This window comes from Ammodytes marinus (genome assembly GCF_949987685.1).
Source record: "Ammodytes marinus genome assembly, chromosome: 5".
In the NCBI taxonomy this organism is placed as follows: Eukaryota; Metazoa; Chordata; class Actinopteri; order Uranoscopiformes; family Ammodytidae; genus Ammodytes; species Ammodytes marinus.
In genome coordinates, this window is record NC_137234.1 from 2,282,965 (window position 1) to 2,305,464 (window position 22,500).

The window sequence follows — 22,500 nt, forward strand, 5'->3', positions numbered from 1 at the left end:
TATTAAAAATATATTAATGAAAATAAAATAAAGCTCCTGGCCCGACCGCTGGGCTGAAACACGCATAACAGGTTTAAAAAATTTTAAAAAAATTAAAAAAATAATAAAACAAAAAAAAAATTAAAAAAATTAAAAGATATATAAATAAAAATGTAAATAAAAAGGTCCTGACCCGGCCGCTGGGCTGAAAAAAAAACAAAACAATATTTTTTGTAAATATATTATATTGATTTTTAACAAGGTTCCCACCCACAAGTTAGTTAGTACATCTATTTTGCCAAATTTTAAATTGAAATAAAAAATATATATAAATAATAAAAAATAAGTATGAAAAAAAAAATAATAATAATAAAAAAATAACAATTAAAAAAAGCATTATAAAAAATTTAATAACAACAAAAAATTGAATATAAAATAATAAATACAAATCAAATAAAAACAGCAATAATCATAATATAAATATGACATTTTAACACTACAGCTACTCACAGCACTCCACAGGAACAGAGGTGGTCTGCAGCCAGAGCATTCGTCCGTCCGACTGCGGCACCGCGACCCTGAACACAACACGGACCCTCGTGTTCTTACGTCCGATGTCCGTCTCCCCTTTCTTCAGCTCGATGTCTGCGTTACGAAGCTTTAAGATGCCCGCGCAGTCAATACTGTGGGAAAAATAACACAAATAAATATTTCTGAAACAGTCTCATTTTTACTCTGATGATCATAAATTACATGTAACAGCAAACGAGACCATCAGTATAAAGAATGCTATTTTTGTAGTTTTTCTTAATGCCTTTGTCATGGGTATACGCTCACCCAGGAACAACAGCTGGCGTGGTAAAAACACTACCGCTTTTGTCCAAAGGGGGGCGCTAGAGTTAACATAAAGTGAGAGTTCCTCGGAGCACCTTTAGGTTAACTTTTGTTTCCCTTTATTACCTGGCTGACATGTTATTTTCAAGGAACATAGGGATGTTGTTGTAATTACTCAGAATTCCTCGTGATAGAAGTTACGCACTTTTGCTTTAAAGCCCTAAAAATGTCAACCCAATGTTAAAGGAAAACTTCACCCATACGAAACCAGCGTTTTATCACTATAACATCGCTATTATAATATAATGAATTAGGTTTTTCTTCCCTCAGTCTTCCCTTAGTCTTCCCTTGGCCCAGCTGTCCTGTTAATCCTAACCCTACATTTTACCATGTGTGATGTCACACATGGTAAAATGTAGGGTTAGACAGTGAGACCATAAAACACTCTTTCTGCCTTTTCTCAGGCTAGAATGAACCGATTTCTAAAATGTTTGCACATTTATACTAAATAGGATCTCAGAGTTCAATACACCTTCATATTTCCACATCATTTCATAAAATCCAGCCCTCATTACCTGGCTGACATGTTGTTTTCGGGCATCAGTGTTGTTGTAATTACTCAGAATTACACTCATGGGTGATAGAAGTTACGCACTATACCTTTAAAGCTCTCTTTACCTGGCTGACATGTTGTTTTCGGGCAGCAGCGGGATCTCCAGGACCTTGGTGAAGTCGAGGATCTTCTCGTGGCAGGTGGTGGTCACCATCTTGCCCGTGACGCGATGCACCTGGAAGAAGGACGCACACACAATCACACACACACACACACACACACACACACACACACACACACACACACACATGGATTATACATCAAGATTAAAGGTGAAGTAAGCGGTTTATTCATGTTAACATAAGTGTTAAATCGCTCTTTATTCATACAGTGATCACTTACATAATGTGCGCGTTTCATAAAGCCGATCTCTCAGTCAGCTGCTCTGCATGTAATCGGCAAATAAACTTATTGGAGGATCCCAACATTTTTATCCAATCACAAGAGAGAACGCTACAAACCAACACTCGTCTCACTCATATATACTATATACACTCCATGGTCTCACTGCTGGTGCACGCCAGAGCGACAGATGGGTGAATGTGTATGCGCCTTCAATGGCGGAGCAGGTAAAAATCCTTCCCAATGTCTGTTTTGATGGTTTTTATCATGTTTTTATCACACTTATGGATCTGAGATGATGCTAGATAACTCGCTGCTTGAAGACCGCAGTGCATTAATGTGGTGACGTAGGGACGAGCGAGGGGACTGCTAACTGCAGTAACTGACAGGACGTTAGCTAAAAGAACCATTCCGCTTACAGCACCTTTAAGGCCTAGGCTCTGTAAACACAATCACACACAATGAATGTATTAATGAGATATATTTTTAATACTTTTTTTAAGATGACTTATATGACTTTTTTTGGGGCATTTTTCAAGCTTTATTTGACTGACGTCCAGCCCTGTGTAGGACGGTGGGGCATTAGTGAAAATGGCTTTTAAAAAATCTGACAGTATCCTTGAAATTCCTCTGTCTGTCTGTCTGTCTGTCTGTCTGTCTGTCTGTCTGTCCATCTATCTATCTATCTATCTATCTATCTATCTATCTATCTATCTATCTATCTATCTATCTGTCTGTCTGTCTGTCTGTCTGTCTGTCTGTCTGTCTGTCTGTCTGTCTGTCTGTCTGTCTGTCTGTCTGTCTGTCTGTCTGTCTGTCTGTCTGTCTGTCTGTCTGTCTGTCTGTCTGTCTGTCTGTCTGTCTGTCTGTCCGTCTATCTATCTATCTATCTATCTATCTATCTATCATCTATCTATCTATCTGTCTGTCTGTCTGTCTGTCTGTCTGTCTATCTGACAGTATCCTTGAAATTCATTTAAAAAAAAAGAAAATTAAGATATTTTTTTGGCAATTTTTTTTTAAGCTTTATCAGACAGTTAGGAGAGACAGAGATGAATGAACTGAGGTCAGCCCGGATGCTACATCCATATTATTTACTATCTATGGGAGAGACAGAGATGAAATGGAGCAGAGAGGGGAATGCACCTGGTAGAAAGAGTGAGGACGCAGGAACCGATCGTCTGCCGTCCCGATGAACAACAGCAAACTGACCGGCTGATCGATGTAGCCTTCCAGCTGAGGACACAAAGACAATCACACACATGGATTATACATCAAGATTAAAATACATCAAGTATAGAATACACATTAGGAAAGTGAATTAAAAAAATATATAAATATAAAACATTTAAATAAAAAAAAAATAAAACAAATGACAGGTTAAATTGGAAACTTTTAAAGCTGCAGTGTGTAGAATTTTGGGTTTTATTTCCCAGCAGATTTTGTAGAAAGTAATTATAATATCCATAAGTACATTTAATTTAGTGCATAATAGCTGAACATTTTTTTTTTAATGATGTATTTTTCCCTTAGAAAGGGTCTCATATATGTCCATATTTCAGCATATTTTGGACCTAGGCCTAGTGCCGCCATCTTGAAAGTGTGAATAGTTGGAATGTCATCAGGGGCATTGTTTAAAATTTTGAATTGTTCTTGTCCTTGAAGGCCACTGTGTAGCTTCTGTTATTATTCTAAAGGGTTGGGGTTACCCAGGGAGCGTTGCATTCTAGAACTTTGTAGAACTTTCTTGATGATGTCATATTACACACTGCACCTTTAAAACTGTTTTTATTTATGTATTTTCTGGATCTCACAAAAAGTACATAACAATAACTCCTTTACCCCCTGCAGTCACTAGCATGATTATATATTCCTCTGTGTGTGTGTGTGTGTGTGTGTGTGTGTGTGTGTGTGTGTGTGTGTGTGTGTGTGTGTGTGTGTGTGTGTGTGTGTGTGTGTGTGCGTGTGTGTGTGTCTTCAGTAGCGCCCTGAGAATGTAACACCCAGAATAGTCGGTGTGGTGTCCGTTACGCACGAGGCCTCGGCGGGGATTTAACCTGCTCTGTGAGTCAGACCAAACACACACTCGCTCACCGGCAACCGCAGCAAAACAACACTCACTCACTCACTCACTTACTCTGTGATATATGGAAGTGTCTGTCTGTCTGCCTGCCTGTCTGTCTGTCTGTCTGTCTGTCTGTCTGTCTGTCTGTCTGTCTGTCTGTCTGTCTGTCTGTCTGTCTGTCTACCATCACTACCAAGAACTATTAAAAGTCTATCTGTAGGAAAACTTAACCTGTAAAAACCCTTGAAATAAGAGGCTTTGAAATAATATGGTCTCACTGTCTAACCCTACATTTTCCCATGTATGACATCACACATGGTCAAATGTAGGGTTATAGGATTAACAGGACAGCTGGGCCAAGGGAAGACTGAGGGAAGAAAAACCTCATTCATTATATTAAAATAGTGATTTTATAATGATAGAACGCCGGTTCCGTATGGGTGAAGTATTCCTTTAAACCTGCAGTGTGTAGAATTTTGGGTTTTATTTCCTAGCAGATTTTGTAGAAAGTAATTATAATATCCATAAGTACATTTAATTTAGTGCATAATAGCTGAAAAAAATGTTTTGAATTATTTTTTTTCCCCTTAGAAAGGGTCTCATATATGTCCATATTTCTGCATATTTTGGACCAAGGCCTAGTGCCGCCATCTTGAAAGTGTCATAGTTGGAATGTCATCAGGTGCATTGTTTAAAATTTAGAATTGTTCTTGTCCTTGAAGGCCACTGTAGCTTCTGTTATTATTCAAAAGGGGTGGGGTTACCCAGGGAGCGTTGCATTCTAGAACTTTGTAGAACTTTCTTGATGATGTCATATTACACACAGCACCTTTAAAAGGTATAAGTTTTCCTCACCTTGACCACGGGGTGTCCCTGCGTAGCTGCCTTTATGGAGCCGCGGCTTCCCTCCGTCTCATAGTGGGCTCTGTGGTAGGACCGCGGCTGAACCTCCAACCTCAACTCACAGGCTTCATACTGCGCCGGGAGAGGCCAGTCCAGGGGAGGGGGGGAGGACGCCCTGTGAAGATAGATAGATAGATAGATGGATGGATGGATGGATAGATGGATGGATGGGGATAGATAGATAGATAGATAGATAGATAGATAGATAGATAGATAGATAGATAGATAGATAGATAGTAGAGGTGGGCATAGATTAATTTTTTTAATCTAGATTAATCTAGATTAAAATGTCTCATTTGAATTCATTCATAATATGTGTGTGCTCCTAAATAATGACTCAAAGTAAGTCTTTGAGAACGTGTTTCTCAAGCCAGGTGGCGCATCAGACCAGGGGCTCATCTCCTGTGCAGGTGCACACCTAATGCATCAAGTTAACTTGCGTGCAGAAAGAGGATGTCACGGAACTCATGTCCGTTAGCTTTTCAATATAAGACTGTCAAAATAAAAGTCCCGCAAAACAATCGTTATTTTGGGGATTAACTTCTCCGCGTGAGAAATTTGAGTTGTAGGCTAGCGTGTGAGAGTGTGAGCTGGTTGATATGAGTGTGTCTCACGGCCAAAAGGGTGAGACTTGGCAGCTCTGTCAGTTGTCAAACAAAGCGGACGGACGTGGTCTCTATAGCAACGAGATCAGCTGAGCTATCACTGATAAAAAAAAATATTGTTTCCATAATGATTTCCATAGCCTTAAGCCATAGGCTAGCCTACATGTTGTGTAATTCAGTGATTTTCAACCTTTAATGAGTCGAGGCTATGCATTGGCTTTGGCGATTTCCCTTGCCTCTTTTTTTTCTCTCCACACAAAGCTCTCCCATTGCACACACGCATGCCCCGGCCGCTTCCGAGAGCACAGACTGTTAGAACTCCTACAGTAAACCAATTCCGCATTGCACAAGGTGCAAACAACCTTGGTCTTGTCGAGGTTTCCATTGGGAAGCTTCTTAAAAATACATTTTCCCTGAAGCAAACCCGGCGGCTTCCTAGCTGCATCCATGTCAGCACGTTACGTTTGATGTGGTAGGCTACACAGGTGCGAAGTCGGACTCGTTCTGACTCGTGCACTACAGTGCAATTCGGCCAGGTATACATCCGCGCTAAAATAAGAGGAACAAGAGATTAACGGCGATATTTTTTTTATCGCCGATAAGAGTCTGGCGATAACGCAGCACGTTAACGCCGTTATCGGCCCACCACTAATAGATAGATAAACAAAAATGTAAACTAAAACCCATCCTACCTGAATAGAGGCGGGTTGCCAGGTTTGGGCTTGTTCCAGCTGAAGTGTGAAGGAACCTGTAGGAACAGTTCTGCCAGCCCGTCCTGGTCGCGTCCGTCCTCCGCGGGCGAGTCCAGGAGAAAGGTCTCGATTTGGGGGTCTCCCTGGCCCCCCGTCCCCCCGGCCTGGAGGCCCAGCTGACTGCCAGAGGTACGCCTGGTCTTAGAGGGGACGTCCAGCTCTATGTAATAGGGGAGGAAGTTAGGGGAGAATGCCATGAATTTTTTTTTGGGGCATTTTTCAAGCTTTATTTAAAAGAGAGATATTTGGAAAGACAGAGATTAAATTAAAGGAGAAGGGACGTCCAATTTTGTAAAATGTAAGAAATGGATGACTTTTATGACTTTTTTGGGCATTTTTCAAGCTTTTTTTGACTGAGAGTGCATCACGGTAGGAAGTTAGCGAAAATGCCACTGAAAAATCTGACAGTATCCTTGAAATATATGAAAAAAATAAAAATAAATTTAAATATATTTTTGGGGCACTTTTTATGCTTTATTAGAGTGTGGAGAGACAGAGATGAAATTGTCAGAGAGGGGAATGACATGCAGAGAACGACCATGGCTCTAACCACTACATAACACTTGATCTCTCCGCACTGTCTAATACAAGCACAAATAAAAAATAAAATAATAAATTTAAAAAAATAAATAAAAAGTATTTCCTACCCGTGTAGCTAGACATCAGTAGCGTCCCCAGGGCTCCGGCGGCCGGGCTTCCCACCCAGCTGTCATCGGTCACGCTCCCCCGCGGCGAGGCTCCCGGCGTGGGGGAGGGAGAGTGGTGCGGGGAGGGCGAGGGGGACCGCGCATGGGGGTCCGCACCCGAGTGACGCCTCTTACCACAGGGGGACGTAGGTCTGGATGAAGGCCTGGGGGGATACACAGATATGAGTGTGTCTGTCTGTCTGTCTGTCTGTCTGTCTGTCTGTCTGTCTGTCTGTCTGTCTGTCTGAGGGGATAGCAACCACTTTATTTGTCAGGTGATGGTGTGTGTGTGTGTGTGAGTGAGTGAGTGAGTGAGTGAGTGAGTGAGTGTGTTTGTGTGTTCCTAAGTAATAAAACTCCACTCATTCAACATTATTTTTTTTATAGTTATTTTAATTTTTTGAGAAGTTAATCCATCCTTCTAACAAAATCTAATCAGTGTAATCTTTGAATTTTGGTTGACAATTGTGCAAAAATCCCTCGAAGCGTTCATGAGATATTGTGTTCCCAAGAATTGACAACGGACGGACAAACCAAAAACACGACGTAAACATAAATAATAATAATAATAATATTTTTTAGTTATTTAATTTTTTTGAGATGGAATTGAATTGAATTGAATTGAAAATGTTTTTATTTCGAACAAGTAAACAATAAAAGACAAAAAAGCAATAATAAACAATAAAATAAATTAAACAAGTGGACAGTTACAATAAAGTAATATTTACACACAATGAAAACCACAAATGAAAATAAACTGTCTTTAGTCGACATCTGTGTAAAGTTTGACGAAATTCCCTAAAAGCGTTCGTGAGGTAATGCATTCACAAGAACCTAAACATAATGCCTCCAGCCTTCAGCTATTGCCTACGTTTAAAAAAAAAAAAAACTCTACACATTATATATTTGCATTGTGTGCTGTACCTATGCTTTTCTTATCTGTACCTATACTTTCAAATGTATGTATTGTCATGTCCTAGCCCTCTTTTGTTTGCTTTTTTCAATAACAAAAAATAAAGAATAAAAAAAAGAACACTATACACATTTAGCATTATTTTTCAGTTATTCTTTCATTATTTAAGAAGTTGTATATCCATCCTTCCATTATTTCTTTTTTTTTTTTTTTTTTTTTTTTACTTTATTTTATGTGAGACAATACAAGGAACCACAAAGTGATATAAGACATATAGAGACCACAATACATAAAGAGACAGTCACATGAATAAATAAAATAAAAGTAAAATAAAATAAAGCTAGTAGTTGCAGTGCCAAATTAAATATTTTGTGTGGTTCTTCAGTCACTTTTCAAATTCATACCCCTATACATATTACTCTAGACCATTCTTCTTTCAGGTGTAGTTCTAATGAGGACCATTCCCTTACAAAAACATCAAGCGTATTTCTTGTTACATGAGATAATCTCTCTAATGGTAAAATGGACATACATTTTTCATACCACATTGTAATATTAGGAGGATCTTCATCTAACCATGTATGTAGTATTGTGAGGCGTGCAGCATACAAAGCCACTCTTAAGAATGTACCTGTATCTACGATCACAATTTGCATCCAGTCCCAAGACAAAATGGTATGGGTTTAGTGGAATATCAAACCTAAACATTTTCTTAATCTCATTTTGGACCGATAGCCAGAAACTTGATATTTTTGGACATGACCACATTAGATGTCCATAAGTGCCACAACTACTTTTACATATCACACATAATGATGAGCACATAGGGTCATATTTACATCGAATAACAGGGGTAGCATAGCCTGGTGCTACCAGACCATCGTACTTCATTTCATTTGTACAGAAGGTCTGGCAGTGCTGTAATTGGCAAACATTCACTCATGGAGGCGGGTGTCTGTTAAAGTTTAAAACTATTGGATCTGCCCAGTGCCACTCTGGATTAGCCAACCAATCGCATAACGTTTGGTCGTCACGTGTGTCATGAGCCGGCTTCTGGCAACTGAAACTGGAGCGCGACTTCGACGTCATCGTTCTCAGCCACTCGCTCTGTTCGCTGATTGGACCGGCTGTCGAATCTCCGGCAAAACTGGGAAATGGGCTGTACACCCAGACTGACTACTGAAGGGAAAATAAAATTTGGCCGGAAGTAGGCGGGCGGGCGGAGCCAGGCTAGGGGTAACATGCAGTCTGTGGATAATCTTATATTGAGTCTCATAGGATTTATTAGAACAAGTAATTTTCTTTCCATTCAACACGATATTTTTCCACATCCCCTCATCCAGATGGGATCCAAAATCTTCACCCCAGGAAGTTTGACTATTGATCGTAGGGATGTTAACAAACATTTGAGAGTAAATATAACTTAAAACTTTCTTCTTTAAAGAAGAGGCTTTCCATTCTTTCTAAGGAGAAGGTCTGTCTGTCTGGCTGTCTGTCTGTCTGTCTGTCTGCCTGCCTGCCTGCCCGTCCGTCCGTCCGTCCGTCCGCCCGCCCGTCTGTCTGTCTGTCTGTCTGTCTGTCTGTCTGCCCGTGTGTCTGCCTGCCTGTCTGTCTGTCTGTCTGTCTGTCTGTCTGTCTGCCTTAAAAACATGACGTAACGTAAACAAAACAAAAATCCACACATTCTGCATTATTTTGTAGCTATTTTTTTTATTACTTCAGAAGTTGTCTATACTCCTCCCTCCGTTCTCTTCTAACACACGTTGCCTGTTGTGTTTCTCAAGGGGGACACAGAATCGCTCCTCTTGCCACGGCAGGACGTCCTAGCCATCGTTCTCTTTTTCAACACCTCATATTTCTTCTGTAGAACGTCCACCACTTCGACTGCCTCCATCTCGTAGTCCTCCGCTTGAAGCTTACGAGATGTCTCCTTGTTTAGCATCTGAATTAAGTCCAAAACGTCCCCAACTAGATCTTTCTGCTTTTTCTTCTCAGATTTTAACTTATCTGCAAGGCTCTGGCAATCCCTGGAAAGGTTCTCCGCGAGAGATTGCACATTTTCAAGTCGTTGGAAAAGCACTTCTCCGACTCTACTCGCTTCTTTCTCTCTCTTTTCCGCCATTCCTCGGAGCTCCCTCTCTTCCTGAAGTTGTCTGTCGAATTCTTTGCAAACCGCCTCGTCCCTCTCGAAGTCCTGGAGTTTTTTTTCGGCTTCTAACTTGTTCCTCAAATCGTGCGTTTTGCTGATGGTTCGCCTGAGTTCCAGTATCTCGCATTTGAGCTGGTCGGAGATGATTTTGCTCTCCGACGATTTTTCCTCCGTGGACTTTTGCATGTCCTCGACGGTGTCCACGAGAGCATCGGCGATCTCCAGGGCTTCTTGTTTTTCGACCTCCAGTCGCGTTCTCAGCTGTTGCTCTTTGTCCAGACGTTTTTGGAGATTTCGGACTTCGCAGAGGAGCATTTCATTTTCCGTCGTGTGCGTTGCGTCGGCGTCGTGAAGCTGTTTCAGAAGCGCCTCGTTCTCTTTCCTTAAAGAGTTGAGGGGATAGGGACGATATAAAACATTTTAACATGATTATTAAATAATTAATTAAATAAATAAATAAATAATAATAATAATAATAATAATAATAATAATAATAATAATAATAATAATAATAATAATAATAATAATAATAATAATAATAATAATAATAATAATAATAATAATAATAATAATAATAATAATAATAATAATAATAATAAAGAAAACATGCTTTAAACTATGAAGAAGGCAATTAAAAATAAATAGTGGAATAAATAATTTTTTTAAGTGCAATTTTTATAAAAAAAAAGTTGAAAAGGTGACTTAAAAAAAATCACAATTGGATAATTGTACAGTTGCATTTGTATAAAAAAAATTTATTAAATTGAAATATAATGATAAGAAAAGAGAAAACTTTAAAATGTTATAAATAAAAAAAAAAGGATTTGTCCAGCTGACTTTAAACAAGTGAAAAACAAACACATGTACAAAAAAGAAAGGGGGTTAAAAAAAATTAAAATAGTAAAAAAAAAAAATAAAAAATAAATCAACCCTTAACTGCCCCTAACCCCTACCTTATAGTTCTCCCTTGAAAAAGAGTCTCAATGGGATTAACATGTATAAATAAAAGTTGAAGAAATAAAAATATCAATTGTTAACTGCCCCACCCCTACCTTAGTTGTAAAAAAATAGTTTTAAAAAATTTAAAAAATCTGAAAAAATATCAATCTTTAACTGCCCCTAACCCCTACCTTATATTTCTCCATTGAAAAAGACTCTCAATGGGATTAACATGTATAAATAAAAGTTAAGAAAATTAAAATATCAATTGTTAACTGCCCCTAACCCAGCCCTACCTTCGTTGTAAAAAAAAAATAAATAAAAAATAAAAAAATATGAAAAAATATCAATCTTTAACTGCCTCTAACCCCTACCTTATATTTCTCCCTTGAAAAAGAATCTCAATGGGATTAACATGAATAAATAAAGGTTAAGATCAATCGTTAACTGCCCCACCCCTACCTTAGTTGTAAAAAAAAATTAAAATTGTTTAAAAAAATTTAAAAAATTTAAATATCAACCCTAAACTGCCCCCAGCCCCTACCTTATATTTCTCCCTTGAAAAAGAGTCTCAATGGGATTAACATGAATAAATAAAAGTTAAGAAAATTAAAATTATCAATCCTAAACTGCCCCTAACCCAGCCCTATACCTTAGATCCTCTGAGCTCGTGGTCTTAAATCTGTCCAGCTCCTTCTTGAGTTCTTTCAGCTCCGCCATCATTGCTTTGTGTTCCTTCCTCTTGAGAACCTTCAGCTCGTGGTTCTCCAGCTGCAGAACCTCGACGTCTCCCGAGAGAACCCTGATCTCCTCCTGGTAGATGCTGCACAGGTCGCTGTGAAGGTTTTCCGCGCGCTGCTTCTCCATGGCTTGAAATTTATTAAAAATCGTCGCAAATTTTTAAGTCGCATAAAATCGAAAAAAAAAAAATTGTTTGATGATGAGGTGGTTGAAATTAAATTTGGTCGCTTGAAAATCGAACACCGCTTGTGTGTCTAATGATTTGAAATTCACTGGCTAAAATTTTTTTTTTTAAACGTTTGTGTGTTGTGCGATAAAACGTTCTGTAAACAGTCGTCACGTGGAATGATGTGTGTTTGAAATTCACTCGCCAAAAAAATTGGTTAAGAAATTAAAATCGTTGCAATTGAAGTCGCTTCAGATCGAAAAAAAAACGCTTCTATATGTTTGTCTGTAATGAAGAGTTCAACAAAAGTGTTGGAAGTGTCTTATCTTCCTCTTGTAGAATTCTAGAATGTCACATCAAAGAACATTAGAACGTTCGATGACCTCATAGAATGATGGAGTGACGTCACAGCTGCACTGAGGAAGATTCGTCACGGGAAGATTCCAATGTGGCAAAATTATGGATGGTATAGGAGCCACATCCAATATGTGTGTAGTGTGCTCCGTGGGGGTTTGACTCCCGGGTGACTGGTTGACGCGCTGTGTGTCTCAATGTTTGTAGCCTAGTTGTGGTTGTTAAACAATGACTGAACCAAGCGATCATCTCCGGTGCAGACCGTTTATTTTGACACCAATTACGGTACATGTGATTACGGAATACATAGACATTTATAATGTCTATGACGGAATACGTTTGTTAGTTCCTCAGTGATAACAACTGTCAGCTTCTAGCGGTCAAAAACCGTGAGCCCTTCCGGGGTCAAACAACAAACAAACAATCAAGTGACACACCTTTTATACCTGTGCCCCAGGCAATAGGGCAGTGACACCAGGTGGACAACACATGACATGACAACATATAGATACCCAAAAACTGGCTCTTACATTCCGGCCCCTAATTGCTAGTGACGGATGGAACTAACAATTCAACTAAATAAACAAAGAGCCATTATGCATTATGCATTAACATACCTCTTTGGCTACCTTTAATAGACAGTTTCTGTCTCTTTGTGATAGTGTTCCCGCTGAACTATGGTTTCATGAGTGGGAGCTTCCTCCAGCAAAGTGATGTGAGCTAAGCCTTTCCCCATTGAGAATACCTGTTCTCCATCGCATTCTCTCTCTAGCTTCAAGGTCTTCACAAGCCTTTTGGTACAGCTGGAGTTTGTGATCTTTGGTGGTAGAATATTCTTCACCTTGGAGCAGTTGGATGGTTCCGTCTCCATTTGCATGGTCAGACTGAAGCGTTTCCTCCAGTTTATTCGCTTCGATCCTATTCACCAGAGCAGAGGAGAACTCTGCCTCCATGGTGCCACTGTTTCCATTCAGTGGACCACTCACTGACCATCCCATCACCGTCCTGATAGCATACGGGCCATTCCCACAGCTGCTGACGACCTCCCTTGGTTCCAGTAACCTGGGAGCATTGGTTCCAATCAATAGGTCGACGTTTGCCTCAATACTTTGGATGTTAACCTCTGCTAAGTATGGCCACTTAGACAGATCTTCCTGTGTCACTCTGTCGTCAGCAGTCACTGGCATCTTCTCCTGTATGAGAACGTCTGGCAGCGCAAAGAAATCACTGCTGTCGAGAGCAGCAATCTCTAGACCAGCCACAGAGTAAGCAGTTTCAACTCTTTCTTGACCCATTGTTCTTAGTAGAAAGCTGGTTCTTTTACCTGCAGCATTCAGCTTCTTCGCTAGGTGTTCAGAGCAGAATGTGCCTGAGCTGCCAGGATCAAGGAACGCATATGTTGTAATTATATGATTTCCATTAGAAGCCTTCACCTTTACAGGAAGAATAGACAGAGCAGACTGGACCTTACCGGCCCCTGTAAGTCCACATGTTGTGATTACAGCAGGCTGTTCATTGGCAGGTTCCTCTTGCTGGTCCTGAGTTGGTTGCCTTTCTATATGAAGCAAGGTAGGGTGAGTTTGACCACAGATGTTACATTTTATGCGCCTCTCACAGTCACGGCTCATGTGACCCACGCATAAACATGCAAAACAAACTCGCTTTTCACGCAAAAAAATAATTTTTTCTTTGTGTCCTTTTCCAGTGAGCTCCTTACACTCGTCCAATGAATGCCCACGAGCACAGTAGAGGCATCCAGCTTTCTCCATTTCTGTTTGTTCTTCGATTCTTTCAGTGAAGTTTGTAGAAGCTATGGTGGAGGCAACAATACTTTCCTTAGCTCTGTTTCTGGGCTGTGCGGTAAACCGGGTTAAAGTCCTTGGCCCTGCAGCTCCAAAACCGGGGTCCTGTATGTTGCCAAACAATGGGTCTGACAGAATTCTGACATGGCGTTCAACAAACGACACTAGGTCCTTGATGTGTGCTCTGTCGTTTGTTCTTTCCATAATGTCATGAGCTCTGGCTCTCCACTGGTCTCTCGTCCTAAACGGTAGCTTGGAAATAATGGCCCTCATGTTAACTGGCATGTCAAGTTCCTGTAAGTACTGGAGCTCCTCCATAGCGTTGCAGCAACCACGCAAAAACAATGCATAGGCTTGGAGCGCGTCCACATCTTCAGCTCTAATTGACTCCCAGGCCAAAGCTTTCTCCATATAAGCTGCTGCAATTGTATAGTGGTTGCCAAAGTGTTCTTGTAGGAGACCCTTTGCCACTCCATAGCCACTCTCAGGATCCATATGCTGGCAGCTACGCACCAACTCTCGCGGCTGTCCTCTGGTATATTGCTCCAGGTAGTATAGGCAATCGGCTTTGCTTGCCTTTCCTTCAACTCCTTGCTCGAATGCCTTTATGAATGACCTGTATGTGAGAGGGTGTCCTTCAAAGGTGGGAATATCTCTCGGTGGTAGAGACAAGTAGTGCTGTTGTTGCACCAGAGCAGCAGTTATTTCATTTTGCTTGTGCATGATATGAATTATGTCGTCGGACGGATTTGGATGACTACCATATTGTTTTGGTTTGTTATCTGACTGAGCAACTGTAGGCTGGCGCTGTGCATACTGTGATGTTGCCATGATGTTTCCTAACAATTGCACAGGTTGTTTTGGCCGCACGACAGGTTGCTTTGGCCGCACGACAGGTTGCTTTGGCCGCACATCCATTGATGTTTGTTTGTCAGGTGGTAATGAGGATTGTGCCCAGTGAATTTGTTGCACAGGCCTGCATGTAGGCGTATACTCCTTCGCCATGGGATTTAGGACAATGACAGAGTCCTCTTTCCCTTTTCCCTTTACAAAATATGAATTCATTCCATCTGAGCCTTTGGAAGAAGAACCTTTTGTTTCCCATGCCTGCAGTACTGCCAACTTTGCATTAGATGCAGCAAGGTCGGATTCCAAGTCAAGCTCCTCCATCTTGCTTTTGAGCTGTTGTTGCTGCTCCTCCATCTTGCTTTTGAGCTGTTGTTGCTGTTCCTCCAAAGCATGTTTTTCTTTGAGGACAGCTTGGCGAGCAAGAAGTGCAGCTGTCTCGGCCTCGGCTATCATACGGCCAGTGGATGCGGTGCTTGACGTACCACTGCAGTGGCTCTTTTGACCTGAGTGTTTGCTACCCACATTTGAAATACTGTCATCAGGACAGACATCCTCCTCCACATGACCAGAATATACACCGAAATGACCATTGCATAAACCCCACTGTTTAGCCTCAGCAATAGATGAATTATTTGACAGCATTTTTGCTTCAAACCAGGTTTCATGCTTTGCTTTTTCTTCAGCTGGCAAAAGGGTTAACAAAGAATCATGGCTGAATTTAGCCTCATTACACACCTTTATCAGTTTGTCAAGAGCATTTTTTACCTCAGTTTCTTCATTATTCAACATTAAACCTTGCAATGTTTTTCTTATCACACCTGCTTGATTTAGTTTGTTTACTCTTTCCTTTTGTAAACTGTCTAATTTACCAACAAGCGCCTTTGCTGTAAGTTTAACCACCCTCTTTGGTGGCAGTGCCTCAGCACCACCAGTAGTGCTACTTGCCTTTTTAGCAGTTGGCATTTTGCCAGTCCCGTTTACAATGTCCGATGCTGCGTTTCCCTCCATGATGACCAACAGTCACAAATCAGTTCAATAGTTCGCGACACAAAAGTCAAGTCAATGCAAAGTCTACCGTCACGTCAGTTGTCACCAATGCATTGGATTTAGAGCTCGGGCATGTGTGCACACATTTTAAATGGCCAGTGTAGCGCTACACGTACCTGCACTTTAATGTTGCGGTGTGCGCCGTCCAGTAGCTTGCGTACGATGTACTCCACAGCCGTAGCCTCCAGCGTTAACACCGTAGCCCCTGGTTAGACCCGATGATGTAGCTGCAGCCCTGACAGCTCCCGCCGGCGATTCTCCTCGAAATCCCGCAGCCTCCAGACGCCCTCCACCGAAATCCCAACAGCTTCCCGGTCCATCCGCAGCCCGAAAACGTCCTCCAAAAAGGTACAATAGCCGCTGCTGCGCAAAGCTACCGGTAGCTTTCCAAGTCCTTGTGCCGCCTCTGTATTAGTTCACTTACTTGCCGAGGGTTTTCTGCAGATCCAACGGCTAGTTTTGAATAAACGGCGGGTTTTTGACAAATATAGGAGCCACATCCAATATGTGTGTAGTGTGCTCCGTGGGGGTTTGACTCCCGGGTGACTGGTTGACGCGCTGTGTGTCTCAATGTTTGTAGCCTAGTTGTGGTTGTTAAACAATGACTGAACCAAGCGATCATCTCCGGTGCAGACCGTTTATTTTGACACCAATTACGGTACATGTGATTACGGAATACATAGACATTTATAATGTCTATGACGGAATACGTTTGTTAGTTCCTCAGTGATAACAACTGTCAGCTTCTAGCGGTCAAAAACCGTGAGCCCTTCCGGGGTCAAACAACAAACAAACAATCAAGTGACACACCTTTTATACCTGTGCCCCAGGCAATAGGGCAGTGACACCAGGTGGACAACACATGACATGACAACATATAGATACCCAAAAACTGGCTCTTACAGATGGTAAACATTTTGAGAATTCTAGAACGTCACATCAAAGCACTTTTTTTTTGTTAGAACTTTCGATTCGATGACCTCATAAAATCCTGGAATGACGTCACGGCTACACTGATGCCTCAGAGGTCGCTGTGAAGGTTCTCCGCGCGCTGCTGTTTCTCCATCATGGCTTGGAAATGTATTTGAAATTCACTCGCTAAAAAATTGTTTCGATTAAATTAAAATCGCCGCAATTTAAGTCGTTTCAAATAAAAATAAATTTCTAAATATTTGTCTGTCTAATAAAGAGCTGAATATTTGAAAGTGATTTGAAATTTACTCTTGGTTTAAAATTGGTTTGAAAATTAAATTCAGTCGCTTAAAAAAAATGTTTTGTGTGATAAAACTGCTATGATAAAACTTTCTGTTAAAGGTGCAGTGTGTAATATGACATCATCAAGAAAGTTCCACAAAGTTCTAGAATGCAACGCTCCCCGGGTAACCCCACCCCTTTCGAATAATAACAGAAGCTACAGTGGCCTTCAAGGACAAGAACAATTCTAAATTTTAAACAATGCACCTGATGACATTCCAACTATGACACTTTCAAGATGGCGGCACTAGGCCTTGGTCCAAGATATGCAGAAATATGGACATATATGAGACCCTTTCTAAGGGAAAAAATAATAATAAAAAAAAAAAATTCAAGTCAAGTCAAGTCAAGTCAAGTCAAATTTATTTATAAAGCACATTTACAAACAGCGGGTACTGCCCCAAAGTGCTGTACAGGTTAGATAATAAGAAAATAATCCACATTTATTACAAATAAGAAACCAAAGGAAAACACATAAGAAAATACTCAGCTCAGCTGGTTCCGAAGGCCAGTGCAAAGAAATGTGTCTTCAGCAGACATTTAAAATTTTCCAAAGAAGTGGCATATCTGATATGTAAAGGAAGAGAATTCCACAACTTTGGTCCAGCTACAGCGAAGGCTCTGTCTCCCCTGCTCTTCAGCTTGGACCTGGGACAGTCTAGAATACATTGGTCAGAGGACCTCAGTGCTCTGACAGGACTGTGCAGAGAGATCATCTCTGACAGATAAGTAGGCGCTAGACCATTTAGACATTTAAAAACAAACAAGAGGATTTTAAAATCTATTCTAAAAACAACAGGCAGCCAATGAAGAGATGCCAGGACAGGAGTGATGTGTTCATATCGAGATGCTCCTGAGAGCAAGCGTGCAGCTGCACTCTGAACCATCTGGAGGCGCTGAATTGAGGACTGGCTCAAACCGAAATAAAGTGAATTACAGTAGTCCAAGCGACTAATTACAAGAGCAAGGACTACTGTCTGGAATTGGTCAGAGGGCAAGTAACGCTTCACCTTCCCAAGAAGCCTAAGATGAAAAAAGCCAACTCTAACCACTGCGCTTAGCTGCTTTTCCAGCTTAAAAGAGCTGTCAATAAAAACACCAAGGGTTTTTCCACAGGACTGAGAACGAGACGCTAGTGGACCAAGGGCACTACTGCAGAGACCGGGCTTGCCAAAAACAACAATCTCTGTTTTGTCTTCGTTCAAATTTAGAAAATTAAAAGACATCCAGTCCTTCACTTCCTGAAGACATTGATGTAACTTGTTTGGTGAATTGACACTAAGGGGAAGATAAATTTGCACATCGTCTGCGAAACAATGGAACTGAATGCCATATTTTTTAAATATGGAACCCAAAGGCAGCAAGTACAAGGCAAAAAGAATTGGTCCTAAAATTGAGCCCTGTGGCACACCGCAAGATAGGGGGGCACTTTTTGAACTGAATAAATCAACGTTCACAACAAAAGACCGATCTGACAGATAAGATTTGAACCAATTGAGCACTGTACCTCGTAATCCCACACAAGACTCAAGACGGGAAATTAAAATCCCGTGGTCGACAGTGTCGAAGGCTGCAGTAAGATCTAAAAGCACAAGCACAGCTGAGCTGCCAGAGTCTGTTATTAAAAGAAGATCGTTAAAAACTTTTAAAAGAGCAGTTTCAGTGCTGTGCAACGATTTAAAACCAGATTGGAATTTTTCACCAATATCAAATGATTTTAGGTGCGACTGCAGTTGAGTATACACCAATTTTTCTAAAATTTTTGATAAAAATGGCAGCTTTGAGATTGGCCTGTAGTTCGATAAAACAGTGGGATCCAAGTTATGCTTCTTCAAAAGTGGTTGCACTAAAGCTTGTTTAAAAACAGTGGGCACACAACCTGACAACAGAGAGACATTTATCAGATGTACAATGCAAGGCCCAACAGAAACAAAGGCAGCTTTTAGAAGTTTTGCTGGGATACAATCCAGGGGACAAATTGAAGATTTTAAACTGTCTACAATTTTAGAAACATCAGACAGAAAAACACAGTCAAAATCACAAAAGACTGCTGAGCACACGGGTGAAACACTAGGATCTGTGGCTGGAGCAGACAAAGATGACCGTAGGTTTGAAATTTTATCAATAAAAAACCTACAGAAATCTTCACACAAAGATACACTCGGAACAATTCCAGTGGGTTTTGAGGGGTTAATAATCCCATTCAAAACATTAAAAAGGACCTGGGGTCTGTGGCTGTTGTTGGACACAACACTAGACAGATACTGAGCCTTGGCAGTCTTCACAGCATTTTGATACATAGAAAGGCAGTCTCTTAGAATACCCAGGGAAACATGAAGGTTGTCTTTCTTGAATTTTCTCTCAGCTTTGCGACAGTCTTGTCTGAGCGCGCGAGTAGTGTCATTGAGCCAAGGCTCTGCTGGTTTGTCGCGTCTATTTGAGGGCCTGAGAGGAGCAACAGAGTCGAGAATGTCTGTGCACAAAGTATCAAACATGCTAACCAGTTCATTAATGCCCATATTTCCAGCGGAGAGAATTTTCATACTTATATCAGCCGCATTAAAAGCAGTGGAAAACGTCGATGCCGTGGAAGCATTTAAAGCACGTAATTTACGCGCAGGGATAAGTGGTTTGTTTGTGGAGCAGGACAGCGAGAGAGTAAAAAGCACGGGGAAATGATCCGATACGCCCGCATCACAGATCTCTCCAAGATTCACATTCAAGCCACAATACAGTACAAGGTCCAATATATGACCCTTTTCATGGGTGGGAGAATCCACCAGCTGTAAAAGACCAAACGAATCCACAATGTTTAAAAAGTCATGGACCAACGGTTTAGAGGGACAGCACACGTGAATATTAAAATCACCAACAATTAAAAAGTTGCTACTTTTCACAGCTATTTCAGCCACAAAGTCCGAAAAGTCACGAATAAAGTCCTTATTAAATTTGGGAGGACGATATACAAGCGCACAGAGGACGGGTGGATCCAGTGAAATTTGGAGAAGTTGCAACTCAAAGCTCTCATAAGTTTTTACCGGAATCATGCGACACTTAAAGATATTTTTGAAGATCGTCGCTAGCCCACCACCCTTGCCCGTTTTTCTGGGGGTGCTAAGGAAAGAGCAGGCTGGAGGAACAAGCTCTGAGAAGACTAGAGACTCACCGATTGGAATCCATGTCTCAGTCAGCAGCATGAAGTCCAGACATTTGGCCGTAAAGAAATCATTTAGCACAAATGTCTTATTTCCCACAGATCGAGCATTTATCAGCGCTAAATGTAGTGTAGTATCCTGGGACTTTTGTGGCGATTGTGCCCGGATTAGTGAACGAAGATTCCCAGGGACCACACCGCGGCCAGTGTTGCGAGGGACACGAAGGAAATAGTCCTCCACGGGCGCGCTCAGCTGAGCCACCGAAGCGATGTCAGGACCGATGGGAAGAATCCACCGCACCGCCAGAACAGACAGGGAGGCTGGAGGAACACAGCCACGATCCGATCCGGAGTGCTGGCCACGGAGGGACCGTAAGCGAGCCCTTACTCTTACGACAACACCGCCGCGTCTACCCCGTCTCTTGGGGCGTCTCCTTCGTGGAGCGACTTCAGGTGCGCAACTCAGGAAAGCAGGTACATCCACGAGGAAAGGAGGAACTGAAGACTGATCCTCACCAATTGTTTGTTTCGGGAGCAATTCATAATGATTTCGAAGGTTAAGAAGCGACAGGCGATCGTACACAATCAGAGCTGAGACATTTTCACTCAAAATAAACTGCAGAATCAAAAATAACAGACTTAGGGCTACAGGGAGACGCTTCGCTATGCACACTGCTGGCGCCATCTTCCTTTCCCGAAGTCAAGTTACCGAAAAAAAAAAAAAAAAAAAAAAAAAAAAAAAAAAAAGTATGCACTAAATTAAATGTACTTATGGATATTAAAATTACTTTCTACAAAATCTGCTAGGAAATAAAACCCACAATTCTACACACTGCAGGTTTAAGAGCCTTCACATGGAAATCTAAACCTCCGGTAGAATTCTAGAACGTCACATCAAAGAACACTACTTTTTTTAAAGAACTTTCGATGACCTCATGGAAAACGCTCGTGACATAAATGTTTGTCTGTTAATAAAAGAGCTGAACAAAAGTGATGGAATCTTTGGAATCTTGTAGGATTCTAGAATGTCATATCAAAGAACATTAGAACGTTCCATTGACCTCATAGAATATATAACACTGAGGTCATCGCAGGAAGATTCCAATGTGGATAAAAGTTTTGGATGGTAAAAATCTTGGGGATTTCTGTCTGTCTGTCTGTCTGTCTGTCTGTCTGTCTGTCTGTCTGTCTGTCTGTCTGTCTGTCTGTCTGTCCGCCTGTCTGTCTGTCTGTCTGTCTGTCTGTCCGTCCGTCCGTCCGTCCGTCCGTCCGTCCGTCCGTCCGTCCGTCCGTCTGTCTGTCTGTGTGCCTGTCTGTCTGTCTGTCTGTCTGTCTGTGTACCTTGATGTGGGTCTCCTGTTCATCCAGTTGTCCTCAGTAACACTGGTTCTAGGGGAGTGAGCGGGAGATTGGTGCGTCTGTCTGTCTGTCAGTCTGTCTGTCTGTCTGTCTGTCTGTCTGTCTGTGTGCCTGTCTGTCTGTCTGTCTGTCTGTCTGTCTGTCTGTCTGTCTGTCTGTCTGTCTGTCTGTCTGTCTGTCTGTCTGTCTGTCTGTCTGTCTGTCTGTCTGTCTGTGTACCTTGATGTGGGTCTCCTGTTCATCCAGTTGTCCTCAGTAACACTGGTTCTAGGCGAGTGAGCGGGAGATTGGTGCGGGGACAGAGAGGGACTGAAGGCTGCGGGATGCTGGTACTTCTGCTGCCATAGCTCCACACCAAAGGCCCCTCCTGCACAGAATACATGAGTGAGTGAGTGAGTGAGTGAGTGAGTGAGTGAGTGAGTGAGTGAGTGAGTGAGTGAGTGAGTGAGTGAGTGAGTGGGTGAGTGAGTGAGTGAGTGAGTGAGTGAGTGAGTGGGTGAGTGGGTGAGTGAGTGAGTGAGTGAGTGAGTGAGTGAGTGAGTGAGTGAGTGAGTGAGTGAGTGAGTGAGTGAGTGAGTGAGTGAGTGAGCGAGTGTTTGTGTGTCTGGATGTGGGTCACAGCACACAATATGGTAAAATGTATGAACATTTTTAAAAGAACACAGACAGAAATACACATACGTACAGACAGACAGACAGACAGACAGACAGACAGACAGACAGACAGATGCGCAGACAGACAGACAGACAGACAGACAGACAGACAGACAGACAGACAGACAGACAGACAGACAGACAGACAGAAAGACAGACAGACAGACAGACAGACAGACAGACAGACACACACACACAAAATATAAAATTTTACATTACGTTGAAAATGTTGTTGAATTTTCTTTCTTTTTTTAATCATAATTTTCTGTAATTTTTTCAGCACTTTTTCAAAAAACACACAAACGCACGCAAACACACACACACACACACACACACACAC

At 41.5% G+C, this 22,500-nt stretch overlaps 2 protein-coding genes across 3 annotated transcripts in view; both read right to left on the reverse strand.

The window, feature by feature from the left end:
• The window catches only part of dus2 (dihydrouridine synthase 2), a 172,299-nt gene that overhangs the window by 122,857 nt on the left and 26,942 nt on the right, over positions 1-22,500 (reverse strand). The gene's annotated exons all lie outside the window — the stretch shown is intronic.
• nfatc3b (nuclear factor of activated T cells 3b) overlaps positions 1-22,500 on the reverse strand; it is a 41,323-nt gene that overhangs the window by 10,450 nt on the left and 8,373 nt on the right. For both annotated transcript variants that reach the window (XM_080027845.1, XM_080027844.1), the window contains exons 5-11: positions 21,726-21,873; positions 6,741-6,943; positions 6,034-6,253; positions 4,689-4,851; positions 2,915-3,004; positions 1,492-1,601; positions 490-662 (exon numbers count right to left, since the gene is read on the reverse strand). In XM_080027845.1, coding sequence (XP_079883971.1) covers positions 490-662; positions 1,492-1,601; positions 2,915-3,004; positions 4,689-4,851; positions 6,034-6,253; positions 6,741-6,943; positions 21,726-21,873 — 1,107 coding nt within the window. The remainder of the gene's footprint in view (positions 1-489; positions 663-1,491; positions 1,602-2,914; positions 3,005-4,688; positions 4,852-6,033; positions 6,254-6,740; positions 6,944-21,725; positions 21,874-22,500) is intronic.